Source organism: Chlorocebus sabaeus, chromosome 7, assembly GCF_047675955.1.
Source record: "Chlorocebus sabaeus isolate Y175 chromosome 7, mChlSab1.0.hap1, whole genome shotgun sequence".
Classification (NCBI taxonomy): Eukaryota; Metazoa; Chordata; class Mammalia; order Primates; family Cercopithecidae; genus Chlorocebus; species Chlorocebus sabaeus.
This window is the reverse complement of record NC_132910.1, coordinates 29,753,163-29,779,408: the sequence shown is the minus strand read 5'-3', so window position 1 is coordinate 29,779,408 and position 26,246 is coordinate 29,753,163. Positions and strand designations below refer to the sequence as shown.

General features: G+C 39.7%; 1 protein-coding gene across 2 annotated transcripts in view; it reads right to left on the bottom strand.

Moving 5' to 3' along the window:
- FRAS1 (Fraser extracellular matrix complex subunit 1) overlaps window positions 1-26,246 on the bottom strand; it is a 461,113-nt gene that overhangs the window by 67,159 nt on the left and 367,708 nt on the right. For both annotated transcript variants that reach the window (XM_073017428.1, XM_073017427.1), the window contains exons 50-59: window positions 24,475-24,702; window positions 20,907-21,020; window positions 18,635-18,785; window positions 17,023-17,182; window positions 15,017-15,185; window positions 12,572-12,818; window positions 10,917-11,261; window positions 8,675-8,835; window positions 8,105-8,252; window positions 1,092-1,297 (exon numbers count right to left, since the gene is read on the bottom strand). In XM_073017428.1, the coding sequence (XP_072873529.1) occupies window positions 1,092-1,297; window positions 8,105-8,252; window positions 8,675-8,835; window positions 10,917-11,261; window positions 12,572-12,818; window positions 15,017-15,185; window positions 17,023-17,182; window positions 18,635-18,785; window positions 20,907-21,020; window positions 24,475-24,702 (1,929 nt within the window). The remainder of the gene's footprint in view (window positions 1-1,091; window positions 1,298-8,104; window positions 8,253-8,674; window positions 8,836-10,916; window positions 11,262-12,571; window positions 12,819-15,016; window positions 15,186-17,022; window positions 17,183-18,634; window positions 18,786-20,906; window positions 21,021-24,474; window positions 24,703-26,246) is intronic.

Genomic DNA, 26,246 nt, shown 5'->3' with positions numbered 1-26,246 from the left:
TTACAAGAAAAAAACAAACAACCCCATCAAAAAGTGGGCAAAGGATATGAACAGACATTTCTCAAAAGAAGACATTCATACAGCCAACAGACACATGAAAAAATGCTCATCATCACTGGCCATCAGAGAAATGCAAATCAAAACCACAATGAGATACCATCTCACACCAGTTAGAATGGCGATCATTCAAAAGTCAGGAAACAACTGGTGCTGGAGAGGATGTGGAGAAATAGGAACACTTTTACACTGTTGGTGGGAGTGTAAACTAGTTCAACCATTATGGAAAACAGTATGGCGATTCCTCAAGGATCTAGAACTAGATGTACCATATGACCCAGCCATCCCATTACTGGGTATATACCCAAAGGATTATAAATTATGCTGCTATAAAGACACATGCACACGTATGTTTATTGCAGCACTATTCACAATAGCAAAGACTTGGAATCAACCCAAATGTCCATCAGTGACAGATTGGATTAAGAAAATGTGGCACATATACACCATGGAATACTATGCAGCCATAAAAAAGGATGAGTTTGTGTCCTTTGTAGGGACATGGATGCAGCTGGAAACCATCATTCTCAGCAAACTATCACAAGAACAGAAAACCAAACACCGCATGTTCTCACTCATAGGCGGGAACTGAACAATGAGATCACTTGGACTCGGGAAGGGGAACATCACACACCGGGGCCTATCATGGGGAGGGGGGAGGGGGGAGGGGGGAGGGATTGCATTGGGAGTTATACCTGATGTAAATGACGAGTTGATGGGTGCAGCACACCAACATGGCACAAGTATACATATGTAGCAAACCTGCACGTTGTGCACATGTACCCTACAACTTGAAGTTTAATAATAATAAATAAATTAAAAAAAAAAAAAGTAGTTAAGTTTTGTTTGAGTAAAAAGTTATACACAAATTTTCAACTATGTGGGGAGTTGGCACCTCTGCCCCCTGTGTTGTTCAAGGGTGAACCATAGTATGATAATTCTGAGAATTTTTGGAATTTATATAAATGACTTCATTACAGACAAATAAAGACAAGAAGAAAATCCCATCTTTCAGCCACCAGCAATCCACTTACTTTGTCCCCTTTCAGAAATGTAATCCGTGAAGAGTCTGCATTTCGTCTCTCCTCAAAGTCCTCCATGACCTGAGCGGAATGGCTCTGAGTATAGCACCTCACTGATGACTCATAGCTCAGGTCTCCACTCCGAGTGATAGGGACATGCAGGACACCCTCCTTCTCCTTCACTAGGAGCAAATCCTTGGCAAACTGCATGCTGGGCACTGGGTGGGCAGACAGAAAGACAAAGTCAGCATTCGTCTAAGACAGGGAAGCAGTGGCCATGGTCCTTGTCAGCCTTCAGTGGCTACTTTGGCAGGTGAGCTCCACCAAAGCCCAAGGTAGGCTGACAAATCACAGGTGGTAAGCAGATTCCAAAGCATGGTTGTTGCTCTCAGGACAAGGGAACTGCTTCTACTATAAGTGTGCATCCAATGAAATAGAACAGATCAATTTTGTACGTATCTTTGTACAACTTCAAAATGCAGTTACCATCTCAAATATGAGCAGGTAATGCAAGTCAATAAATGGGATAATTGTAAGAAAAATTTTGATGGTGTAAGAAAAATTTTGATTGTTACTTGGGTACTCAAAAGACTTCACTGTCCTCCTAGGGCTACAGTAACGAAAACAGCAGTGCAAGTCTGGTGCTAAATGGCCACTCACATTGGTCTTGGGGCCACAGAGATAATAGGGAAGAGGGGGACATGAGTGTAAAGGAAAGAGCAGGCCATGTTTGAAAAGCTCCAGTCTTTTGTTGTCAGATCTTATTTCCAAATGAAGTCAGAGATGTGGATTTTTATGACATAGCTCCTAAATTCAAAAATAGCAAACAAACAAAACAGTGAAAAGAAATTTTGTATAAGCCAAAACTATTTGGGACAAACAAAGCACGTCCATAGACTAAATTTCAGCCTCCCAAGTAGCTGGGACTACAGGCACGCACTAGATGCCTCTTCTTTTATAACTCAAATCCTCCTTTGACTTAAGGATGAGACCACAGTCAAATAATGGTTAAAAACAAGGACTTAGGAGGAAACAGACCTGAATTTCCATCCCAGCCCTTCTACTTACCAGTCGTGTGACACAGGGCAAGTTACTTATGAAAATAGGCCACAAAAAACTTAGAAACCTTTAGAAACTTAGAAACCTTTAGACTTTTAGACTTAGAAACTTATAGACTTAGAAACTTAGAGACTTAGAGACTTAGAAACTTAGAAGCTTAGAAACTTATAGACTTAGAAACTTAGAGACTTAGAGACTTAGAAACTTAGAAGCTTAGAAAAGCCACACCAGGTGGCTATCTAAAAGCACCCACCCAATGACCAGGTGGCCATCTAAAGCACTCGCCTGATGTCCGTGTGGCTTTCTAAAACACCCACCCAAATTCCTGGAACTCAAACAGAAGAACAAGTCCGGGAAATACCCCGCGCGGGTTCAAACCAGGTTCAAACCAACTAATCAGAGTAAGACACCCTGCTCAGGCCATAACCTGCTCCAATCATCTTGCGCCTCAAGTTTTGTGAATTTTTGTGGTTTTTGCCTTTATAAACTGTCTGTACTAGGCATTCGGGGTCCTGTGGCCAACTTCGGACATAGGACCCTAGCGCGCTAGCAATAAATCTCTCCACTGTGACTTCCGTGTCGAGTGGTCTCTCGCGACGACCCCTGCCCAGGAAGGAATCTAAAAACTAGGTTCCTACACTTAGACTTTCCAAACTTTGGAATATTTTTCATATATAAATTGGAAATATTAATATCTAATATAGAATTGTTGATAGAATTGAATTTAATGAGATAATAAATGCATAGTACTCAATATAGTATCTGGTTTATAGCGAGAACTCAAAGTTTGGTAGGAATTAATATATTATGGTTTCTATTTTCTTCCTAAGTCCAGAATTCTCAATATGAAGAATCATTTTCTTTTCCTACTATGCCTATTGTAATGCTCTGTATTAAGGCATTTGCCCTTCTGAGGTTAACATTTTGTTGACTGCTGGTTATTAATGTATTCATGAACAAGGCAAAGAATCATATGTGAAAGCCTCCTGGGTCAGAATTAGTCTTTGGGTTAGCTGTAATCACCAATTTCCTGGCTGCCTCCTGGACACACCCCACCAATCCAGAAAGTTAGGAAAGGTGTGTGTTTGGGGACTGGGGGAGGTGGGGAAATGAGAGGAGAGGTGATAAGCACCCAAGCGTTCTCCAAGTCAATGTATAGAAAACTCTCCGTGACTCCAGAACTGTTGATCCTGGCAAAAATAAAACCATCCCATCACATGAACTAAGCTTAATAGTTACTAATCATTGCTAAATGAAAAGTCAGATGATACCGCTTAAAAGAACACTATACCTAAAGGAAAATTAACAACTTTAGGCCTAACCAGTTAGGGCTCTGTAACCTAGTGAAATGGCCTGTGCAGCTTTTAAAAGGTAGATGGCAGTGACACCGCCCAGCATAGGAGGACAAGAAGGAAGCTTGTTGCCAGGGAAAAAGCAACACAAGCAGGGATCTGAAGCTTTAGATTGTTTTTTCTTGCTGGCCTGACAGGCCTCAAGTCAGATGAGAAAGTTAAAGGCTGAAGTGGTTATGTTTAGGTTTGGTCATGCATTAATCAACTGCAAATTCATCTTGAGCTATAAAATACAATTTTTTTCCTTTTTAACGAGACATTCACACTCTCACTTCTATCCCTGTCTGCCATAAAAAAAAAATTAAAAAAAAAAAAAAAAAGAAGAGAGAGAGAGAGAAAGAGAAAAGGAAGTGGACAAGTCTTCTAATTACCTGCCCAGAAACAATCCCTCCCTTTAAGAAGACCCCAGACCAGTAGGAGACTGAGGCAAGAGACATATACAACAAGGGGAGTTTCAGGAAGAGATTTAGCACAGGGGATTTGTGTTGTAAGTCAGGCATTGTGTTAAAGGTTTTCATACACATTATTTAATGTTATTCTGTCAGCAACCCCATAAGGCAGTGTAATCCTCAGGCAGTGATAGCACTGGCTCTGAGAATCAGCTTCCTCTGACTGCAGGGTCCCTCTTTTTCCACACTGATGGGCTGCGTCAATATGAAATGGAGGTTACCTGCTGATGGCATGTGGGCTCACATTGGGTATAATGCATTTTCTGTCAGCACTGCTCACAGAACACTTATTGTGCATGGCCAAGCTACAGTTATATTTTTATTTATGGAAGTCTTGGATCCTAAAATAGATTATGGGACTCTGCTCTCCACTACTCTGTAGCCCATACCATGTTGATCACCAGTGCTAGGTATAGAAAATGTCCTATAAACACTGTTACCTCGCTCATCTTCTTAGTAACTGATAAAGTGAATGTAAATGCCAGTGCCTGGAATGCAATAGCCTCTTTACTGGCAATAGTTAAGTCAGACATTTAGGATAAATCCTGCCTTTGTTTCATTTCAGTTAATGAGTATGTTTGCCACAGATGCACACACAGGAGTGTGGTGCCGTAGCAGCTACAGGACTTTCTAATGTTGCCCAGTCAGCATTACTCATGCCCAAACCCTAGTCTAATTCCAGATACCAGCACAGCAAAGGCAGGTGAGAACAGGTAAATGTTATAAGATGAGCTACTTAGATGATTTAAGATCCTGAAATCAGTCTAGTGGGAAAAGAATGAAAGGAGCTAAGATCACTGCAGAAGGCTGAGAGTTGACTTTGTAAGACTCTTATGTGACGGTTAGCATTGTTATACAGAGGGCAGTGGCCAGCTGAAACTGAAATGTGAAGAGTCAGCGTAGTAGGATATGAAACCAGAAGCCTGGACTTGGCTAGAACAGACTTGGATTTTAACTCCAGCTTCATCACCTTCTCTCTGTGTAATTCTACTCAAATTATTCAAACTTGGTTTCACAAGTTAAAGGTCTGTTGTAAGGATTAGAGATAATACGTAAGATCTTTCTACCCTAGAATGTTCACACTGAATAGACTCAACCAAAGATCATTATTACTAGGAAGAAAGATAACCAGAAGAAGTAAATACTGAATGCTACACTGGGTTACTGAAATAGGTTTTGGGATTTCTTTCTCTGGGATAAGTTATTGATTAAACACATATTGCTGTAGCTTCTCTGAAAGAAAAAGAAAATTTTTTGCTTAACATATCAGTTTCCTAAGTTGACAAACCCACTGCTCATCAATAAAATACTGAAAAATATTTAAATATAATTTTCTGTGTTGATCAATGAGGACTCTATGTGTTACTGGAGTCTCGTTGGTAAGTGTGATAATGACAGGTATGTCAGGAAGAAAAGAAATCAACATGTAATAAAATCTACTGTGTGCCATGTATTACAGTAGGTATTTTCACATACTTTATCTAATTTAATCCTCACAACAATCTTGTAAGGTAGTTATTTTCATTATTTATAGATGAGCAAAATGAGACTTAGTAACCTTAAGCTTCTGGCCTAAGGCCAAAGACCTAGGAAGTGGTGGGACTAGGATTATATTTCAGGACTTCTGACTTTGTATTCATATTCCACTTCATCAGAGGGAAATTAATGGTCATTTCATGGAAAAGAATAAGAAACCACTTCGAGAATAAAAAGTATAGCTGAATTTTCTTCTTTCTGTTTTACTTTCTTGTTTACTAAGAAATAAAATTGCCACTGATTCTACTTCTACACCAAATAAAACCATGTAGCATAATGCAAGCAGGATGAACTTGGAGTCAAAAGTCTGAGAATGCATGCTCGTTCCTCTAGATACTAGACATTGGGTGACCTATTTCCTTTGATTCTCAGTTTCCTTATCCACTAAATAGAAACAGAAGAAAGAGCATGAGGTTATGAGCAAGTGAGATAACGCTTAAATGGGTTGCTTTGTAAACTTTGAAGTAACATGCAACATGAGATAATATAAGTGTCATAATCTTGTTCATGGTGTAAAAGTCACCATTTTGTGAATCACAAACCAAAATGTAAAACTTAAAGCTATAAAACTTCTGTAAGAAAACAGGTGAACATCTATGTAACCTTGGGTTAGGAAAAGATTTCTTAGATACAACACTAAAAATATGATCCATAATAGAAAAATGATAAATGAGGCTACTTCAAAATGAAAAATGATTACTCTTAGGACACTTGTTTACAGAAAAAAAGACAAGCAACAGACCTGGATAAAATATTTGCAAAATATAAATCTTTGTCCAGAATCTACAAAAATGCAATAAAAGCAGGAAAACAATGCAATTTAAACATCAAAACCTTGAACAACCCAAATATAATTCAATAGGTGAGTAAACAAACGGTGGTATATCCATACAATGAAAAGCTACTCAGCAATAAATGGAATGAACTACTCACATATGGAATAACATGAATGAGTCTCAAATGCATTTTCTAGTGAAAGAAACCAGATGCAAAATGGTAAATATTACATGATTACATTTTTATGAAATTTTGGAAAAGGCACAACTTTAGGGCCAGAAAACAGATTAGTGGTTGTCAGGCCTGGTGACTAAGGAGACACAGATGACAAAGGGGCATGAGAGAATTTTGTAGAGTGTTAGAACTGTTCAACATCTTGATTGTGGTAGTGGGCATATCACTGTATGCATTTGTCAAAACTCATAGAACTGTACACTAAGGACGATGGACTTTCATTTATGTAAGTTGTGCCTTCATAAACCTGGCTCTATAACAAATTACCATCATTTTGGATGCATGCATGTGTGTGTGTGTGTGTGTGTGTTGTATGTGTGTGTATATATATATATATACACACACACACACACACATAATTATATATATATATAAATTTTTTTTTCTCCTGAAGGATAAACACACAAAAAACTGGTTAAAATGGTTGTCTCCAGTGAGGGGAACTAGGGGACTGGGAGATAGGGATAGAAAGAAGATTTAATTTTCATAGTCTTTTTGCCATTTGCCATTTTTTTTTTTGCCATTCCCTTTTAGCCATTTGAATTGTTTACTACTATATACATGAAATAAATGATTTAAGAATAAATAAAAACATCAAAGATTATCCGATTTGGCTTCTTGTTCCTTTTTTGAGGATTTCTCAGCCATTAGGAGTTTAATCATGGGCTCTATGGTCAATCTCTGGGGATGCTAATGAAGGTTCCTGCTGCTTTAGGTGGAAGGTTTGACTTCATCTTCTCCACCCAACTCTAGAATCCACACAGTGGATCCTGAAGTTCTGACAATTCTAATTTCATCAGTTCTTCTGAGAAGCAACGAGCCTTTCCTGCTTTTTCCTCATGTTACTTAGGTTACATCTTCAGCAGTGACTGCATCTATTCATTCCTGCACATCATCTACAACACTGCATATTCGTTTTCTAAAATAAAAAAACACATCACTCCTCTGCTTATAAGCATCCCCTGCTACCCTTTGCTTATAGAGTCCTTAGGCTGGATCATAAAGCCTCTCAGAACTTGACTCCAATCTGTCTTTCCATTCCATTCTTCTATTCACCCCCTCCCATGCTCAAAGCAAAAGTAAGGGTCTGTTCCCCAAATATGCATCTTTCAAGACATTATACATTGTATTTACTATATCTCTCCATTCAAAATAGGTTTTCCTTTTTTATCCACTAGATAGACTCCTATCACACCTGAAGACTCTGCTTAAATACAATCTCCTTGGTGAAATCTATAATTTCACCCACTTGTAGTTCCTGTTCAGTTCCCTCCGCACCCATAGTGCTGGATGTATAGTACCATTAGGTCATTTATCATAATTTATTCAAATTTCTCTCTTTAAGGGTCTGATTCCACAGTGAGACATTGAGCTTCTTGAGGACAGGGCCCAAGGCTTATACATCTCTTTGTGTCTGGCAGAGTACCGGAGACATCAATGGTTCTCTCTCACATCTACTTACTCTGCTATGTAAAAGTGCAAATGCTCACATATACACATGTACACACACATATTTCTTGAATGAAAACGTGAATGAGTTCCAATGTCACATGTGTGGACATTAAAGAAAAAATAGAAATATATTTGGAACTACCAGCTGGCATCCCCAATCTCTTACCATCTTGGAATGTGTCATTAATTGCAATGACTGCCTGGAAGGGTTTGGTCAGTTCGGCTCCTTGTGCTGAGCTGAGGAAAACCACAAATGTCTCCAGTCCTTCAATTACCGGATACTGAGTGTCATCCAAGATAGTCAAGGTGCAATACTAGAAGAAAAATCAAAGCAAACTTTACAAAGGACCCACCACCTAATCCCCATTTGCCTTAACTAGGGCAAAGGTCATAACTTGTCTGTCTTTGGTGGTTTTAAAGTAAGATTTTCTAATCCATAACATGATGATCTCTTTATTACATGCCGCTCGGAGTTTGTTTTTAGACATTTATATCAAAAGAGTATAGTTTATATCCTGAATTGGTAAGGCTGGATATTTAATACTAAAAATGTCACTAGGAGAGTTTTCAGAAGATCCCCTCCTAAGTTACTCTCTTGTTTATATGTGTGTGTTTTTAAAGGAAAGAAAGATAGGAATATTGCCAGGGGAGTTTAGAGAGCTTGGGAAGCAAACTAAAGACAATATTCACAAACCGACCTGTTGACCTTGTGGAGTCTGGACTGCTGTAAACGCACCTGTTCAGTGACACCGGGACCAAATTCCACCTTCCGAGAGCTGGGAACGTAGTCAACTCCTGGTGTGGCAGAAGCTGGGTCTGAGGGCCGGGTTGCACACCAGACAGATGTGAAAGTAGAGAGGTCAGTACCGTGGCGGATAACTGGAATCTTTACTGTGCCTGAATTAAGATTCATAGAGATTTTAATGGTCAACTTTGAGCCAGAAAAGCAGTGAGGTTTTCAGAACGATGTTCTCCCTCACCGCAATAGTGGCAGCTTTTAGCCCTTTCAGCTTGTCTAATCCAGCTTCAGTGATGCTCCTATGGCACATCTGAGGTGAAGGCCTAGAGGTGTCACTACCTGTCTTTTCACTGACACTAGGATCAAGAGGAGACCTAGAGAAGGGCTTCATGGAGGTGGTGATAGAGAGAGCCCTTAGGGGAGAAGGCTGTTGTGGCTTCACAAGGGAGACTGCTCACAGGAAAATAAAGCACCTAAGGAGAGAAGAGTCCATTGCAAAACTTCTCAAACCTATTCAGGGAGAAGAAACTTAGAGCCTGGGGCCTCAGGGATGTGTCAGAAAATAGTCAGTTAAGGAGGACCCAGCTAGAGGACTCTATGGAGCCTGAAGCTGAATGTTTCTAATTAAATGTTCCTAACTGGGTTGATTTCTCTCTTTTACCCAAGTACATGTCATGACTTAAATCGCATGTGCTTATTACTCATCTTACGAATGAAGTTCATCTTCCTGTCCACTGTGACATCATACTTCGTAGTGTCCTAAAGATATTTAGCTATTTTTACAATCAAGGGCAGAGAAAAACTTCATGAAAACCCTACAATTTCCAATCACCACATTTTCTAGCCAATATGCTGTGAGGTGTAATGTAGTTATGGCTGGGCATTTGATGTATGGGAAAAGAAACATACTATAGTAGAAAGGTCTGGGTTTGAATCTAGCCTTGCCATTACATTAGCTGCTTAATCATTGATGACTGACTTAACCTCTCCAGGCCTCCATTTGCTCTTTTATATAATGTTCTCTCTTCCATAGAAGATTAAGTGAGAATGCATGGAACATACATGGTATGGTGCCTGGAATTCAGTAAGTGCTAAAAAATATCTGTTCCCAGTGCTCCTCCAAATCCCTTCAGAGAGGTGAAAGGCCTTGATCTGGCCCAGATCAGGAGACACTCAGTATAGCTGTTGCCCCTCTGCCAGCAGTACATCTGCCTGCAGCATACAGAAGATTTCAAGACCTTTGTGGAGCCACAAGTGGGAAAGGAGCCTAGGTCTCTGAAATACCATGTGAAAGTGACCTGCACACTGATCGCTTTGGGCTGTTACATGAATGAGAAAGTTTCACTGTATGAAGACACTGAAACTTTGAAGAGTGTCTTAGGAAACTAAGAGTACACTAAATACTTCACTTCCATCTTCAACATATCACATTCCCCCCTTTCACAAGCCCAGATGCCCAGCACCAGACCCTCCCTCTGGACCACAGAGGTCAGCCCATGAAGCTCTAGGCTCTAAGCCATAGCCCTGCTTGCCATCAAGAACCAGAGCAAGTCTTCTACACTCTATCTCTACGACCTCAATGATTTTAACTTTTAGCTCCCATAAATAAGTGAGAACATGTGTAATTTGTCTTTCTGTGCCTGGCTTATTTCACTTAGCATAAGGACCTCCAGTTCCATCCATGTTGTAGAAGGATGGTTACCAGAGGATGGGAAGAGTAGTGGGGGTGGAAAATGGTGGTGGAGTGGGGGGAGTGGGCATGGTTAATGGGTACACAAAATAGTTACAATGAAGACTAGTATTTCCTAGCACAACAGGGTGACTATAGTCAAAATAATTTAATTGCACATTTTAAAATAACTAAAAGAGTATAATTGGATTGTATGTAACACAAAGGATAAATGCTTGAGGTGATGAATACCCGATTTATCCTGATGTGATCATTATATATTACATGCCTGTATCAAAATATATCATGTAATCCATAAATATATACAGTTACTATGTACCCACAAAAATTTATTAAAAAAAAAAAACAGTAAGAAAAGTGGATGGAACTCTCTATACTAAATTCCATGCTTGGTCTTGGCCAAGCATTATATAATGCCTTAGACCAACAATGTTATCCTTGAGGAATGGAATTCTCAATGTCTCGAGGATATTCTGAAACCTAAGGAGAAAACTATTCAAGAAAGAATCAGGAGACACGTGAACGAACTTCAGAGACACCCTCCATTACCTGCGTCCTCACTGACAGTGAAAGCTGTGTTGCCCAGAGACACAGTGGAGGCATCGTTGGGACCACTAATGAGCACCTTGGCTGTCGCCACCCTTCCAATGCGGGCATTGTCAGAGGCATCTGCCAAGGCAATCTCAAACTCTTCTTCCTCTTCATACTCGCTGTCATCAATAAGCATGACATCACAGGTGGACATGGTCACACCAGGCCCAAATATCACACGACTTGCAGCAGACATCCCTCTAGATTTAAAATCAGAGCCTGATTCTAGAGCATAGAGGCTACTTCCCATAGCTGACTTAGGGACTGTGTAGCAAACTGCAGATACAATGCTGCTTGCATCTCCTGAAATACAAATGGCAAAAAACCAAAGCATTTGAATGAGTTTTTCTCACATTTTAAAACCTCTGACAAGTTAATGAGCTTGGTCCCTCTGACACAGTTCATCACTATTTCTGTTCCAACTCTGACATAAAACCTTCCTGAATTGCAGTTTCTTTTGAGCCTGTGGTATAAACCACTTGAGGATTTAATATACCCCAGATACTTCGCCAAACAACTCAAAATGGATTTCCCATTCTGTGAATTTTGTGCTCTGTTAATTTGCAAGACTCATTGCCCACCATCTAAGACCACAGCAGGTGGAAAGATAAGGCACATATTCGGTACTGTAAGTAGCAAAGTAATTGTGTCCTGAAGGTAGTGCTATAAGCACAGTTCACTGCCTTTCTGAATAAACTTCTATACTTTAATTCCCAGAGAGAAGCAGGCTTATTTAAAAAGAGAAAGACAAAACAAAATAAAACCTGCCACTCTATACAAATGACTTTACTTATTAGGGCTGCCACTTCCCTTGGTGACAGTCTGTTCTGGGCCTGGCTGGGTGGCCCAGAGCAATCAATGAGGCTTGCTTGTTTTCCAAGTGGTATTACCAAGGGTTTTTGCTATCTACAGTATTTGTTACACTAACACCCAGTCAGCAGATTCAGTAAAGAAACCCAACATCATCATTTACAGTCTTGTTGTGCCTTTGAATGGAGGTTCAATTTCCATGTGTTTTAAAGTCTCAGTCTTGCACAATCATAATTCCACATGATCTTTATTTTTATTTCCAACTCCTCAAGAATTGCCTTTTTATCAACATGCACAATTATTATGTATCGATTGAAAATAAAACAAAAAAGAATTGCCCTTTATTTCTTACACACAGTTTATTTCTCATCTGAACTCTACATATGACTGTCACGTAGGGAAATTTTCAGCATATTTCTGTCTTCCAAGAATAAGATGGAAAGCCAGTCCTTAGGAACTGTAACTTCCCTCCTTGACCAAGGTTATTAAATATTTTATGGATTGGGTGATTAATTAAGAATACTGATTCATGAATAATTTGAAAGGCTAAATATAACCAGTCTTCTAGACCAATTCAAGAATAAATGGGAGCTCTAACAACCTGAACTAAGAAAAGAGGCTTTCTGACGGTAGTCACTATGGCTAGAATGATCATTAGGGTTATTGTGGCAACCAAATGAGTTAATACGTGGAAAGTACACATGTGAGTTAATATAATCCATGAGATGAACACTTAGCACATAAGAGGAACTCAATAAATGTTAGCAATTATTATAGCTCTTTGTCACCTGGCACCAACAGACCTTTTCTTTCAATAGGTGCAAACAGAAAACCAGCACTCTCATTGACCCGGTAGATCTTCTTGTCAAACTCTAATGTGGGTTCATCCTCAGTGTCGTTGATAACGACCTTCGCCCGGGTGAACTCCCCTAACAGGGCATAAGCTGGCATGCTGAGCTCCACAGTGAAACTCTCAACATTTTCAAACACATCGTCATCGTTGATGACAATGGTGCAGGACTTGGTGTCCTCTCGCTCATCAAACTGGACCTGTCACAAAGGAACCAACAAGAAGTTAAGCTGTGCCTAAGCTTCCCCTGCTCTGCTCCCCAAGGGCATCATAGGAAAAGAGCATCTAAGCCCAGTGGGCAGAGAACTGACTGAGATAGCTGGTTCTCCCAGCCCTGGTTCCCTGCTGTATCACCTGGAACACCCAGCCACCTCTTCCCATTCTTAACCCGTACAGGAGGGCTGCTTTATTGTATAAGAACATGAAGGAGCAAAATCTCTCCTACCATTGGTGACCAGAGAAAAACATGTAGTATCTCTTTATAGCCTGTCTTATTAACTCACTTGGTGCAGCCATAGTCATCATTTGATGACTCAGTTCCCTTTCTGGAAGATCTCTGGCCTTGGAGTGTGAAGTTCTGTTCTCAGGTCTGGTTCTGTTACTTCCAAGCTGTATTAGGTTATGAAGCTTTATAAACATCAGATTCCTCATCAACTAAAGAAAAAATAGTAATATTCCTACCTCACACACTTCTAAAGGAGGTCTTGTATATGAAGATGCTAAGTGTATTTTAAACCACCATACAAACATAAGATATTATCATTACTATCACCATATTTACTTACACAATTAAAATTGACATAAAATTCCAGTGTACCGAATAATGGAATTTAAATTCATAGAAAATTACATTATAAACAAGGTAGACTAATTTTAACTTGATATTTTGACTACACCCTTTGCTATTAAAATGTGAATGATTTTAGCCCAGTACAAAACACAGAAATTATTTTACATGCACACAATTGTGGACTTATAGGGATTTATTATGGTTTTACTTTGTTTAAAAAAAGAAGAAAGAAAGAAATTAAAAACCTTCAAGTGAAACCACGACTATATGGACTTGTCCAAAACTGTAAGTGCAGGAAATGGGCCTGGGCTATACTTTGTGTAAACGGAGACGACTGAAATATGTACGAAAAACAGTCATAAATGTCTGGGGACATAAAAATCCACAAAAATTTTAATCAAACAGAAAATTATTAATACATATCTAATCAACTAATCACATTAAGTTTTATTAAGCTTTATATTTTAAAACACTCCCAATGAAATGAAACACTCAACAGATCTTTATGTAGGATCTAGAGTAAACTGACAGTCTTTTGTGTTTCTCTGCAAAACACAAGAATATCCTCTGTTTTATCATTTAGCTGAAAGACATTAGCTTATCTGTTCTTTCCTAATTCCTCACTTACATTTGACATAAGAGGCATTAGCTTAGTCCAGCTGAAATGCCTCAATTAAAGAACAGAGCCCACTTCTCTTTACAGAGATCTGTGTGGCCATAATAATAATAAAGTTGCTTTGAAAAACAACATTAAGTGCCAGATATTGTGCCCTCCATAAAAGATGACAAACACATGGGGCCCTGTATTTGTTGACTATTTAAGTCCTCCTTTCTCTTCCGCTTTCACTCTCTCCTTTTTCTTTCTCATTGCCACCCTTAATTACCACTGGTATGTAGATGACTTACAAATTTCTCTCTGGACACCAGATTCTTCTCTGCACTCTCTGCCCATCTATACAGTGGTCAACTTGCTGTTTCTAAGACAATTTATACTCAACATGGCCAAAGCAAGCAAAGTCACGAGCACCAAACCTTGCCAAACAGGCTCCTCTTACATGTTCCTTCCTAACAAGAGGCATCATCATCCATCTTTCCCTTTGGTCCCCCTGTGTAATCAATCCACTGCCAAATCCTATCAATTCTCACTTATCTGTCAAATCCATCCACTTCTCTCTAACTTCACTTCATAATCAAAGCCCAAGCTCCCATCATCTCAGCCAGCCTGTTCTAAGGACTTCCCAACCAGTCTCCTTACACATTCTCTTTTCTCCCGTTAGGTAAAAAAGATGAGGGGAGAGGAAGGGTTGGGATACCAAAGCTGAGCGTAGAACATGATGCTTGGAGATGTCTTTTTGTCATGAAGCAAAATGTAAAGACGGAGAAGCTGGACAACAACTTCTCCTTTGGCAGTTAAAACTTCAATGGAGGTTAGAGAGATCGTCAAGAACAAAGTACTATGGGAGGGGAACATAGGAAAACTATTTAATACTTGAGGAAGGACACTAATGAAAAAGCAAAGTTGGGTAAGAAGTGGGAAAGTACCACAATCGCTTGCAGCCATGTCACAGCCCTTGCTGGAGCCTCCCCTGACCCCACCACCCCACCTACCTGGCCAGCATACTCTACGTAGTCTTGTTGCCCAGGTTGGGAGCTGACCCTGGAGCTGGAGCTGGCGGTGCCTTGCTCGGTGCGACATAGGACGATGGCATATTGGTTCAGGTTCCCAGTCCTCTGCACCGTGACACTGACAGACCCTGCCTTCTCACTGACATTGTAGCTGGAAGCACGCAAAAAGGCATCTCTTAAAATACGCCCCGTGGTTATGAAAAAACAACTTGTTTAATGCCTGTCTCTTCCATTTGATTCTTGGCATTAGGTAGAGAAGAGGAAGTTTGGTTCCTCTAAGAATCCAGGCTGTAAATTGAGGGAATGAGCTCACCTGAACAATCAGGGCATCAAATAAACCGGGAAGCTGTGGATGCAGAATGTCGTCTTCCCTGCTTTGGAAGCAAGCTGAGAGTCAGTTTGGGAGATGGACCGCACATAGGAGCTATGAACTTCAGATTTCGGGGCACAGAGAGAGGAAAAACAATCTCTCCCTACTGCGGTTGAGTAATCACAAGAGATCAGTGGGTTCTTAGGGTTCTTAGGGAAGAAAGCTGCTCTGAAGGCAATCAATGACTTAGGTGGGAACTGACTGGACCAGATCTCCAGGAACTGTGTAATGGAGTCAGGGCAGAAGCAGAATTAAGAAAATGTGAGGTAAGCCTACATAATAGAGGTGTTTAGACAAATGGAACTTTAAGACAATGAGGGAAGAATAGGATTAATTTAGCTTCCTGCTCAGAATCTCTGTTGCATGTAAAGTAGAAGGCCAACTATTCATGTGCTATTGATTCATAATAAGTATCTAGGTTTGGAAAGCCCACAGAAAGTAGGGCATGAGCTGGGCTTTGTTTTTCACCACTGAGGATGGCCCCTGGACCTGGGTGCATGTCTTGTGGCTGTGAGAACAGCAGGGAAAGTGCCTCTGAGAGCTCAGTCCTCATTGCCAGCTTTGGGACCTGTATACCACATAGTCCACTAAATGTTAGAGGGTTGTCCAGAAAAAGGGATGAATTTTATTGAATTTATTGAATTTTGAAGGCAATGCAATTGAGAGATAAATAACAGCAAAACATTACACATGTAAAAGTTGATTCCAATTTTCCTCTAATTCTCCAAATGTGTGTAAGAGTAGAATAGCCTGAATTTGGGGAACATGAAATCAAGGTTTTAAGTCTTCCTTTTCCCCCACAAGTTCTAATTTTTATCTGAATTTTCATAAAGTTGATTTCTTGGATAGTGAGGCTCTGAAATGTAGACTTAAAGAATATTTCACCCACATAAATTATAATCCCAGTTATAATCTAACCTATAAAATCAGCACCATGCTTGCACACTACCCTTAACAATCAGTATCTCTCTGTTTGCCTTTCTAACTCTCCAACAGATTAGAAAAGCATCTTAAAGCGCTGTCTACATTAAGCCATGCATTTAGCCCTAAAGATATACATTCCTACCAAATCCAAAGAAGCCAGGGGAGAAAACAGGCTTGAGAACAAGGAGAATACAGATGGAAGGTGAAGATATTGATAGTGTGGGCCAGTGATTATTTTCCAAACTTGAATGCCTATTTTTATTTTTCCTATCAGTTCTACTAGACTCTCTTCTAAAACTTAAAGACAGAAGCAAAAACATTTGAGAAGCAGTAGAGCACATCGTTAAGATCACTGGGCTTACATCCTGGTCTTACTGCTTATTAGCTATGTGACTGTGGACAAGTTACATAAACAAGTTTCTGTCTCTATTACTTTGCCACTGTGGAGACAGGAATGGAATTTATCTCAGAATTGCAAGCATTATATAAGATGATGCATGGCAAGTCCTAGTGCAGTACTTAATACATACAGTGCTCAATAAATATTTGGTGAAATTATTACTTTTTTCGCTGCCATTATCACCATCACTACCATCAACAGGTGACTAGAGCTGCCCCCCCAGCATCCTTCATCCTGACTTCCTCTGCTTGCCTGATTGATTTCTCAAGAAGGAAAGCACAGTCAAACTTGTACCTGGTATATTTAAAGCTGATGAGGGACCACTGGATATGGAAGACATTGTTGCTGACCACGTTGGGTTTACTGTCTTTCACCAGAAACTGAAAACTATCCATCATCTCATGTATCTTCTCCTCGTGCAACACGTAACGAATCAACCCCAAGTTCACATCCTCTGTGAGAAAAAAGACTCTCTGTGAATTAACCCAGGGATGTAACGACAGCTTCATAGATTACCATACCAATATACCTAGTTTATTCTTCTAAATGGGTTACAGACAAAACTTATTTTCCCAAGCACCAAAAGTATAGTATTTATTTATTTATTTATTTTTAATTATTTTTTTTCTGAGACGGAGTCTCGCTTGTGGCCCAGGCTGGAGTGCAGTGGCATGATCTCGGCTCGCTGCAAGCTCCGCCTCCCGGGTTTACGCCATTCTCCTGCCTCAGCCTCCTGAGTAGCTGGGACTACAGGCGCCCGCCACCAACCCCTGGCTAATTTTTTGTATTTTTATAGAGATGGGGTTTCACATTAGCCAGGATGGTCTTGATCTCCCGACTTCATGATCCGCCCGCCTCAGCCTCCCAAAGTGCTGGGATTACAGGTGTAAGTCACTGTGCCTGGCCAAGTATAGTAGTCTTTAAAATAAATGTTTCTGTCAGATTTTAAAAGAAAATCCTGAAGTTCTGTGAAACAAAAGATCTGTCTTTATTTACAGAGATATTGTAAATATCTCTTATGCTGTTATAAAATGAGAATCCCAGGGTCCTGACAAAAACCACTTCAATAAATGTTTGTGAATGTTGACGGCAAGTCCTAGAGTTGACAGAGAAAAGTCTTTGACCCCATCCTCTGTGTTTATAGCCTCATACTCAGACCTAACTCCTTCTAATAAAGGTTCTTTGGAAGGTATGTGCTAATAAGAATAACTGAGTTGGGTTAAAACATCCCATACACAAAGCACAGCTAAAAAGGTGTGAGGAGAGAACATTCAATTGAGGACAGAGAGTAAAAAGAAAATTCATGGAGAACGAATTTTGAGATGCAGTTTTGCAATGACTGCTCTCAGTCAAGTCCATCCTGAAAAAAGTCTAGAGGAGCCTGACAAGCTTATAAAAAATGAAAATACAACATGGCCTACTTGAGGTGATTCAAAATAGGGAAAATATTGCTGTTGAGCAACCTCTACATGTTGATTTTAATTTCTAAGCTGAAGACTTGAAGTCTATAATCCTTAGAGATCAAAAAATAAACCACACAGGATCACAGATCTTTCATAACATCTACTTGCTATTTTTTGCTTTCTTGTTGTTATTGTTTTCAAAGAAAACCAAGCAGTATCATGCATTCTTTTCCAGAAAACCTGGCCAACACTTAGAGCAATTTAGGAGTTGAGGAAGCACGGTAAAGGTGAATTTTTCTTTGCAATAGTTAATCATCACAAGGGAAAAAAAACCAGGAGAAATAAATTAATAAGTTGGATGGTTAGGCACTAGAAGATCTCTGTTTGCAAAGAGGTTACTTGGGCATAAGTAGCTGGAAGTGGCTGTGAGAAGAATCTGGGAGATAGGGAGTGTGACATTGGCATACATTTCTCCCATTTCTAAGTCCCCAGAGAGTCCCTACCCTGCGTGAAAGTGGCAGCAGCTCTGCTAGGCTGCAGCTTGTTCTCCACAAAGCCATGCTTAGGGCCCGTCGTTATCTCATAGACTAGCTGTGCATCCTCGGTGTCCGGGTCCATGGTCAGCAGTTCCTTCTTGGTGATCAGGTTGGTTGCCTAGAATAGAAACCCATTAAATTTAATTCCTGAGGTGGGAATAAAGCAGGAACAAGACCCTCTGACTCAGATTTAATTCAGTTCAACAATGATTTACTGAGTATATTTACTGCATGGAAAACTCTGTCAGGATTGGAGAGGCTATGAGGATGAAAACTATCCCAGCTTCTGCCCTTGAGGTATTCACACTTTATGGGGAAAGAAAGGCTCATGCACAAGGTCAATGTGGCAAGAGCTATAATGGAAGACATAAAAAGAGGGCTGTACACTTTTTAAGAGAGAGAGGGAGAGAGAGAGAGAGATTAATTTCATCTAGAGTTGAAGGAGGATGAATTGGAGGCAGCGGGATTAGAGTTGGGCCTTGAAAGAAAGTTGGAACTTTGAAACAATAATTCAGTAAAGGGAAGGTGGCCACTTTCTAAGAGTCAATTATGATGCCTGAAATAGAGTAAGAGAAACAGACTGTACCCTGATATTGCCCAGATACATTGACTGAACTTTCATTCATTCATTTACTGAAGTATTTAGTGAGAGCCAACATTTGAGCAAAGAAAGAGGGTGGTCATCAGCATTGAAGATTTTTTTTAGGTCTAGTAAGGTATAAAGACAGATAATTGGCCTCTGGATTTGGCAAAATAGAGGTCACTGGTGACTTTAATAACAGTTACTGCAATAGAGTAGGAGTAGGGGGTAGAAACCCAATTGGAGAGGATTGAGAAGAGAATGGAATTGCTCTGAATAAGGTGGGGAAAAAAGATGAAATAGGGCATAGGAGAAATTGGCAGTAACTTTAATTCATGTTTTTTTTTTTTTTTTTTTTTTTTAAACCCAACCAGTTCAATGAGAAGCTATAGTGCAACAGCTACACATACAATGAACTAATCAGCTCCATGGAGATGGAAAACAAGCCACATCCTAGAAGGAATACCACCCACCAATGCAAGAAACCAGTTCTCAACCGAAGAGCTATGTTTGGGTGGGGATATGGATTTAGTGCTTGACATGGTTACTAGGTGAAAATTGTGGCATAGATCTTAAAATGACCAATTCGGAAATTAGGAGAAAGAGAAAGGAATGTCTAAAGCTCAATTCATCTGCGCACACTTACCTACAAAAACACCCCGCTTCTTTCTCATTTATGGTAGACACTCGATATTTTCCAAAATCCACCCTCCCCTTCTTCTAGTGAACAGTTTTTTAGCTGAGCCTCTGCCTGCCCAGCTAGAGACACTATTTCTCAGCCTCCCATGCAACATTTGGGCTATATGAACAATTTATTGCCAATAAATATGAGTGCAAGGAATGTATTCAATTTCTATATCACTTGCTTAATATGGAGTTCCTTGTCCCTCTCTTTCTGTTTTTTTCTCCTTCCCGTATGCTGGTACAGCTGTCCCTCAGTATCTGTGGGGATTGGTTCTAGGCTTCTCTGAAGATTACAAAATCCATGGATGCTCAAGTCCCTTATATAAAATGGCATAGTACTTGCATATAACCTATACACTTTCTCTTGTATACTTTAAGTCAAGATTACTTATAATACCTAACATGGCATAAATGCTAAATAAACAGTTGTTGTACTATATTTTTAAATGTTGTATTATTTCTTTTTTTTTCCCCTTCAAGTTTTTTTGAGCCACAGTTGTTAGAATCCACAGATATGGCACCTGTGGATACCAAGGGCCAACTGTATATTGATGAATTTCTGAAGAAGTTTGACCAAGTTGTCAATAGCAACCACTTAGTGATGGCAGAACAATTAGGTGGAGGGAATCCACATCTCTAAGTGCTCAGGTAGAGCCCTGCACTGCCCACTTACTTCCCCCCTATATGTGAGAAAATAAATAAATAAACTTCTATCTAGTTTGACCTACTATATTTTGGGGTCTTTTTGTAAGAGCATCTGAAACTATACACAATCGTAACCAATCCTACACAATCTAATAAACCAATCAACAATCCTAACCAAACTCATGGAGCTCACTAATCTCAGGAAAATCCATTTATTTAGGGAGGGACAAGCAGGTGAGCAGAACTGGAGTTCTATTCATAAGTCATTGTCGTGAATAAGGATGTAGCCCAAGTTGGGTGGTGTGAACATGACAGACGGGCAGGCCTTACCTTGCCATCCATGTATTCCAGCCACTGGAGTCCCAGGTTGGTGACAATTCTAGGCGTGCCATCATCTACTGGGAGGATGTCTACCCAGAATGACTGAGGCGCTGCTGTCATAATCTGTAAGGGAGGGCAGCAAAGAAAACTCATCATTCACAAGCACCTGAAGTATGTCAAGCCCAGGGCCTACACAGCTGGAACCCGTGAAATCTGCTGACACTTCAGAGATGAGGGATGGGCAACTGAGCCCATTCCCATCCCTTATCACCTTGGCACAAGACCTAAGGGAGAAAGCTGAATGATATAGTGAGAACAGTGTAGGAAGAAAAGAAAAAAACAAAAAAACAAGTGGCATTCTTGCTGGCATTTCACCTTCTACGGAAGCTGGTTTTTACACATCTATGTCTTCTTTAGTTGAGTTCAATATTGTCTTGGGATGAAAAAAATAAACAGTGTTTTCCCTTTCAATAAACCTTGTTAAAATTTTCATGAGAGGCTGACAAAAATAATCATTAAATTGTTAATGTTGAAATATCTAGGTGGGATTATGCCAGATGTGAAAGAAGTTTTCATGGGAAGATATTTTCTTTGTTTTTTTTTTTTTTCCTTTTCCCGTTGTTGTCTGTGTTAAGGGAGAGCTCTCTATACGAGGGTGAGGGGCAGAAGAAACCAGGAATAAAAGCATTTGTGGGAATAGTGAAAAGAAAATTTTGTTTATAATCCCATTCTCACAGATACGCACATGCATGCATGCAACACATACATCATAAATTGGATCCAGCACCTCGCTGTTCCTGGGTGGATACAGCAAGCTGGGACACAGGGCAATGAGATGTTGGCTTTTCAATCTCCCACAAGCCACCTTCTAAATAATTTCCATTTTTTTAAAAAATGACACCGACCCTCCAGAGACCTGCTGTAATATTTTGTTTATAAGAACAGTAGCCCTCTTGCTGATATATCCTGAAATCTTTTCTCTCTTCTGAAAGTCAGACTAACTGGGGAGCAGCTACAGTTTGGGAGAGAGAAAACAAGAGTGATGACTTGCCAGGTGGTGATGCTGTGCAGACACCGAAATGGCAGGAAAATCCCAAGAGCCATCCCACCGACATACCAGCTAACGGAGAATGACCTTCTCGCAGACTGTTTGTCTCGAAAGACACAGAAGATCTTTTATCCAGGAAAATAATCTTTCATTGTCAAAGCAGAAAAGGAGCTGTGAAGGCCTGAGATCCTTTTGTTACGTTGGAGGTATAGTAAGGTGTACACATGCCGCTCACTAAAACTGCCTCCCCCAGGTCAGATACCTTTCATCAGAATTGCAGTTTAGGAACTGCAGGAGAGCTGGTTAACAAATGAAGGGATGAGAAAAATGGCAGCAAGGGAGTGGAAGGGGAATCAACGTTTCTTCTGATCATCTGGATGTTAGAAGACAGCAGTTCCTTTAGGAAGTAAAGCTTGTCAGTTGCACGACCTCAATAGAAAAGCATTTTACTGGTTTCACAAGCTGGTTCTAAGATGATGATGATGATGATGATTACAGCTTCAGTTTATCTGATGTTCCCTGTGTACCAGGCACTTGGCTAAGTGCTTTATATACATCAGGAGAGTATTTTACAGATAGGGAAAGTGAGGCTTAGAAAGTTTAAATGATTTACAAGTACATTCAGTTTGTACATGACAGGGCTGGAAATTAAATCAGTATCTTTTAGGAATACATATGCAGAAGAATGAACCTGGACCCCTATCTCTCACCACATACAAAAATCAAATCAAAATCAACTAGAGAATTAAACCTAAGACCTCGAACGATGAAACTACTACAAGAAAGCATTTAGAAACTCTCTAGGATGGCAGTGTGAGCAAAGATTTCTTAAGTGTTATCCGACAAGCACAGACAACCAAAGTGAAAATGGACAAATGGGATCGCATCAAGTTAAAATGTTTCTGCACAGCAAAGGAAACAATTAACACAGTGAAGGGACCACCCAAGGAATGGGTGAAAATATCTGCCATCTACTCATCTACAAAGGATTAATAAGCAGAATATACTAGGAGCTTAAACAATTCTACAGGAAAAAATCTAATAATCTAATTTTAAAATGGGCAAAAGATTTGAATAGACATTTGTCAAAAGAAGATATACAAATGGAAAAGAGACATATGAAAAGGTGCTCAATATCACTGATCACCAGAGAAATGCAAATCAAAACTACAATGAGATGTCATCTCACCCCAGTTAACGTGGTTTTTATCTAAAAGACAGGCAATAAAAAATGCTAACGAGAACGTGGAGAAAAGGGAACCCTCATTCACTGTTGGTGGGAACGTAAATTAGTACAACCATGATGGAGAACAGTTTGGAGGTTCCTCAAAAAACTAAAAATAGAGCTACTATACAATCCAGCAATCCCATTGCTGGGTATATTCTCAAAAGAAAGGAAGTCAGTATATCAGAGAGATAGTCGCACTGCTATGTTTGTTGAAGCACTGTTCACAATAGCCAAGATTTGGAAGCAACCTAAGTGTCCATCAACAGATTAATGGATAAAGAAAATGTGATACATATACACAATGGAGTACTATTTAGCCATAAAAAAGAAGGAGATTCAGTCATTTGCAACAACATGGATAGAACTGGAGGCCATTATATTAAGTGAAATAAGCCAGGCACAATGAAACATCACATGTTCTCACTTACAGATGGGATCTAAAAATTAAAACAACTGAACCCATAGAGCTAGAGAGGAGAAGAATGGTTACTAGAGGCTGGGAAGAGTAGTAAGTGGGCAGAGATGGTTAATGGGTAAGAAAAAAAAAGTCAGAATGAATGAATAAGGCATAGTTTTTGCTAGCATGACAGGTGACTAACATCAAAAATAGTTTAATTGTACATTTTAAAATAACTAAAAGAGAATAACTGGATTGTTTGTAACACAAAGGATAAATGCTTGAGGGGATGGATACACCATTTTCCATGATATGAGTGTTACACATTGCATGCCCGTATCAAAATAACTCATGTACCCCAAAAATATATATACACCTACTGTGTACCCACAAAAATTAAAAATTAAAAATTATTTTAAAAAATCAATATATTTTGGATGCAAAAACCACACTCTTAACCACTGCTATTTCTCAGAGACTGAGAAACTGTTTAGGCTGAGGGGATCCAGCCCAAAAAGAGAACAACAATCTAGAGATATACAACATTATTCAAAAACCAGATGAAAGAAAAATTAAAGGGTAAAGGATGGGCAAAAAGAAAAAAGAAATAACAGTAATACTAACAACAAGAACTATCACCATTTATTGAGCAATATTTGTCAATGGTGTTAAGCATTTTATGTGGATTACCTCCTTGGATCCTTAAACCAACTATTTGAAGCAGATAATTACTGTCCATTTTATAGATGAAAAAGTGAGGCTTAGAAATGTAATTTGCCCAAGGCCAACCTACTAGCTAGTGACAGAACAAGAACTCAAACAGTGGTATGCTTGATGTAAAAATCCATGTTCTGCTTCTGCCATGCAGTGCTAGGCTACCTCCTCCAGTGTCCTCACCCCTCACCTCTTTTCCCCCTTCCTCAATGATAAAGAAGGGGTTTGTCCCATCAGAAACAGTGAAGGTGAACCAGTCCTTGAGGGAGTTACTGCTGTCATGGCTGTAGCTGACCCGGTTCTGGTAGATGTCTTCCATGGTGAAGGTGGAGGTGAGGTGGAAATGCTGCCCGTTGCTGGTTCGCTCAATGGTGCCATGGCGTGGAGGCTGCACGATGGTGAAAGTGACAGACTCGGCCTGTCCGGAAGGCAAAATACCAGAGGGGAGGGAAGCTCATAACAGAAATCAAAAGAGTGAGTGATGCCCAATTGCTGGTCAAGGGTAGCAGAACCCAAAGACATTGATAAAGTAAGGACTGTATTTTCTTTATAGATGCCAAAAATAGGGCTAAAGAGAATGACCATACTGTTTGCTAGAATTGCACTTACATTCTGGTACCTTCAGGTGTAAGACTAAAACGTTTAAATTTCTTCTCTTCAGGTCATAGGGGAAAGCCTGAAATGTAAACCTCTATGAAGATGATAGGAAATAGGCCTTTTTAATCTGTTCATTTCTTTCCCATACATCTACCCATAAGTCTTATATACAGAATCTCATATGCATCACAACAGAAGTTAGCTTCTCATTTTTAATTACTGCTTCTCTGGTGACCCATAGAAAGAAAAAGAGGCATAAAATCCTTCCCAAGGCTTTTCAAGGGTTTCCTACCAACTTAGAACAAAATGCCAAGGCCTAACCCGGGCCAGCATGGCCCTCTATGACCTAGTCCCAGGGTTCCTCTCTGGCCTTATTCTCTTCTCCTGTCTATTCAATGGGTTCCAGTCTCTTGGCCTCTTGCCACCTTTGCTACAGTTATTCCCAGAGTCTAAGTGCACTAGATCACAGTGTCTTTGCATTTCTGGTTCTGCTGTCTGGAGGGTGAATTCTCCCAGATAACTGCATAGCTTGCCCTTTTGCTTAACAATGTCTTTGCTAAAGTATGACCTCCTCAGAGAGGCCTTCTTTGGATACTCTGAAGTAGCACATCTGTCAATCTCTATCTCCCTCATCTGCCTTTATTTTTCTTCATAGCACTCATTGTATCTGATCATAATATGTTCCTTCTTTCTTTACTGTCTTTTTCCCAACTAAAGGTAGTAAACTCTCTAAGCCTGCAACTTTATCTGTCTTGTTACAGCCCTGTCTTTAGCATCTACAGCAGAGCCTAGAACATCATATGTAATTAATATTTGATGAAAGAATCAATCAATCAAAGAGTGCTGGCACAGAGAACTAATTAATAAGTGTAGCAGTATGAGTTTATGGGAGCTAAGTCATGTCAGAATGTGAGATGCTTTAATCTGGAAGCATGAGAATAAGAGCTTAGTCTCCACATGCGCTGTTTTACTATACAAAGCCTAGATTTTGAGGAGGTTCAAATTGTAATAATTAGTTGCCATCAGAGAAGTCTGGATGAAGGAGGTGAAATGGAGAAAAGGGCATATAGGTATAGAAAATCCCTGTTCACGCTAATGGGTAAAATGTCATCTACCTGATTTTCTGTAGATCAGTACAAAATCAGCATTATAGCAAGAGCTATAACATGTTAAAAGGATTGTTATATGTACTCAAGGGAGAGGATGAATGTATTTAGGTTTTTAGAAAGAGTTTAAAGCAATTTTATCTCAAATGCATTTGATTTTCTTTTCTAGAAGGCCAGGGTATCTTCTGTTTCTTAATCCTTCAAGGATGTTTGCACTCACCTTACAGTTCCTCCCTACCATCAGGATGCATAGCTGCAA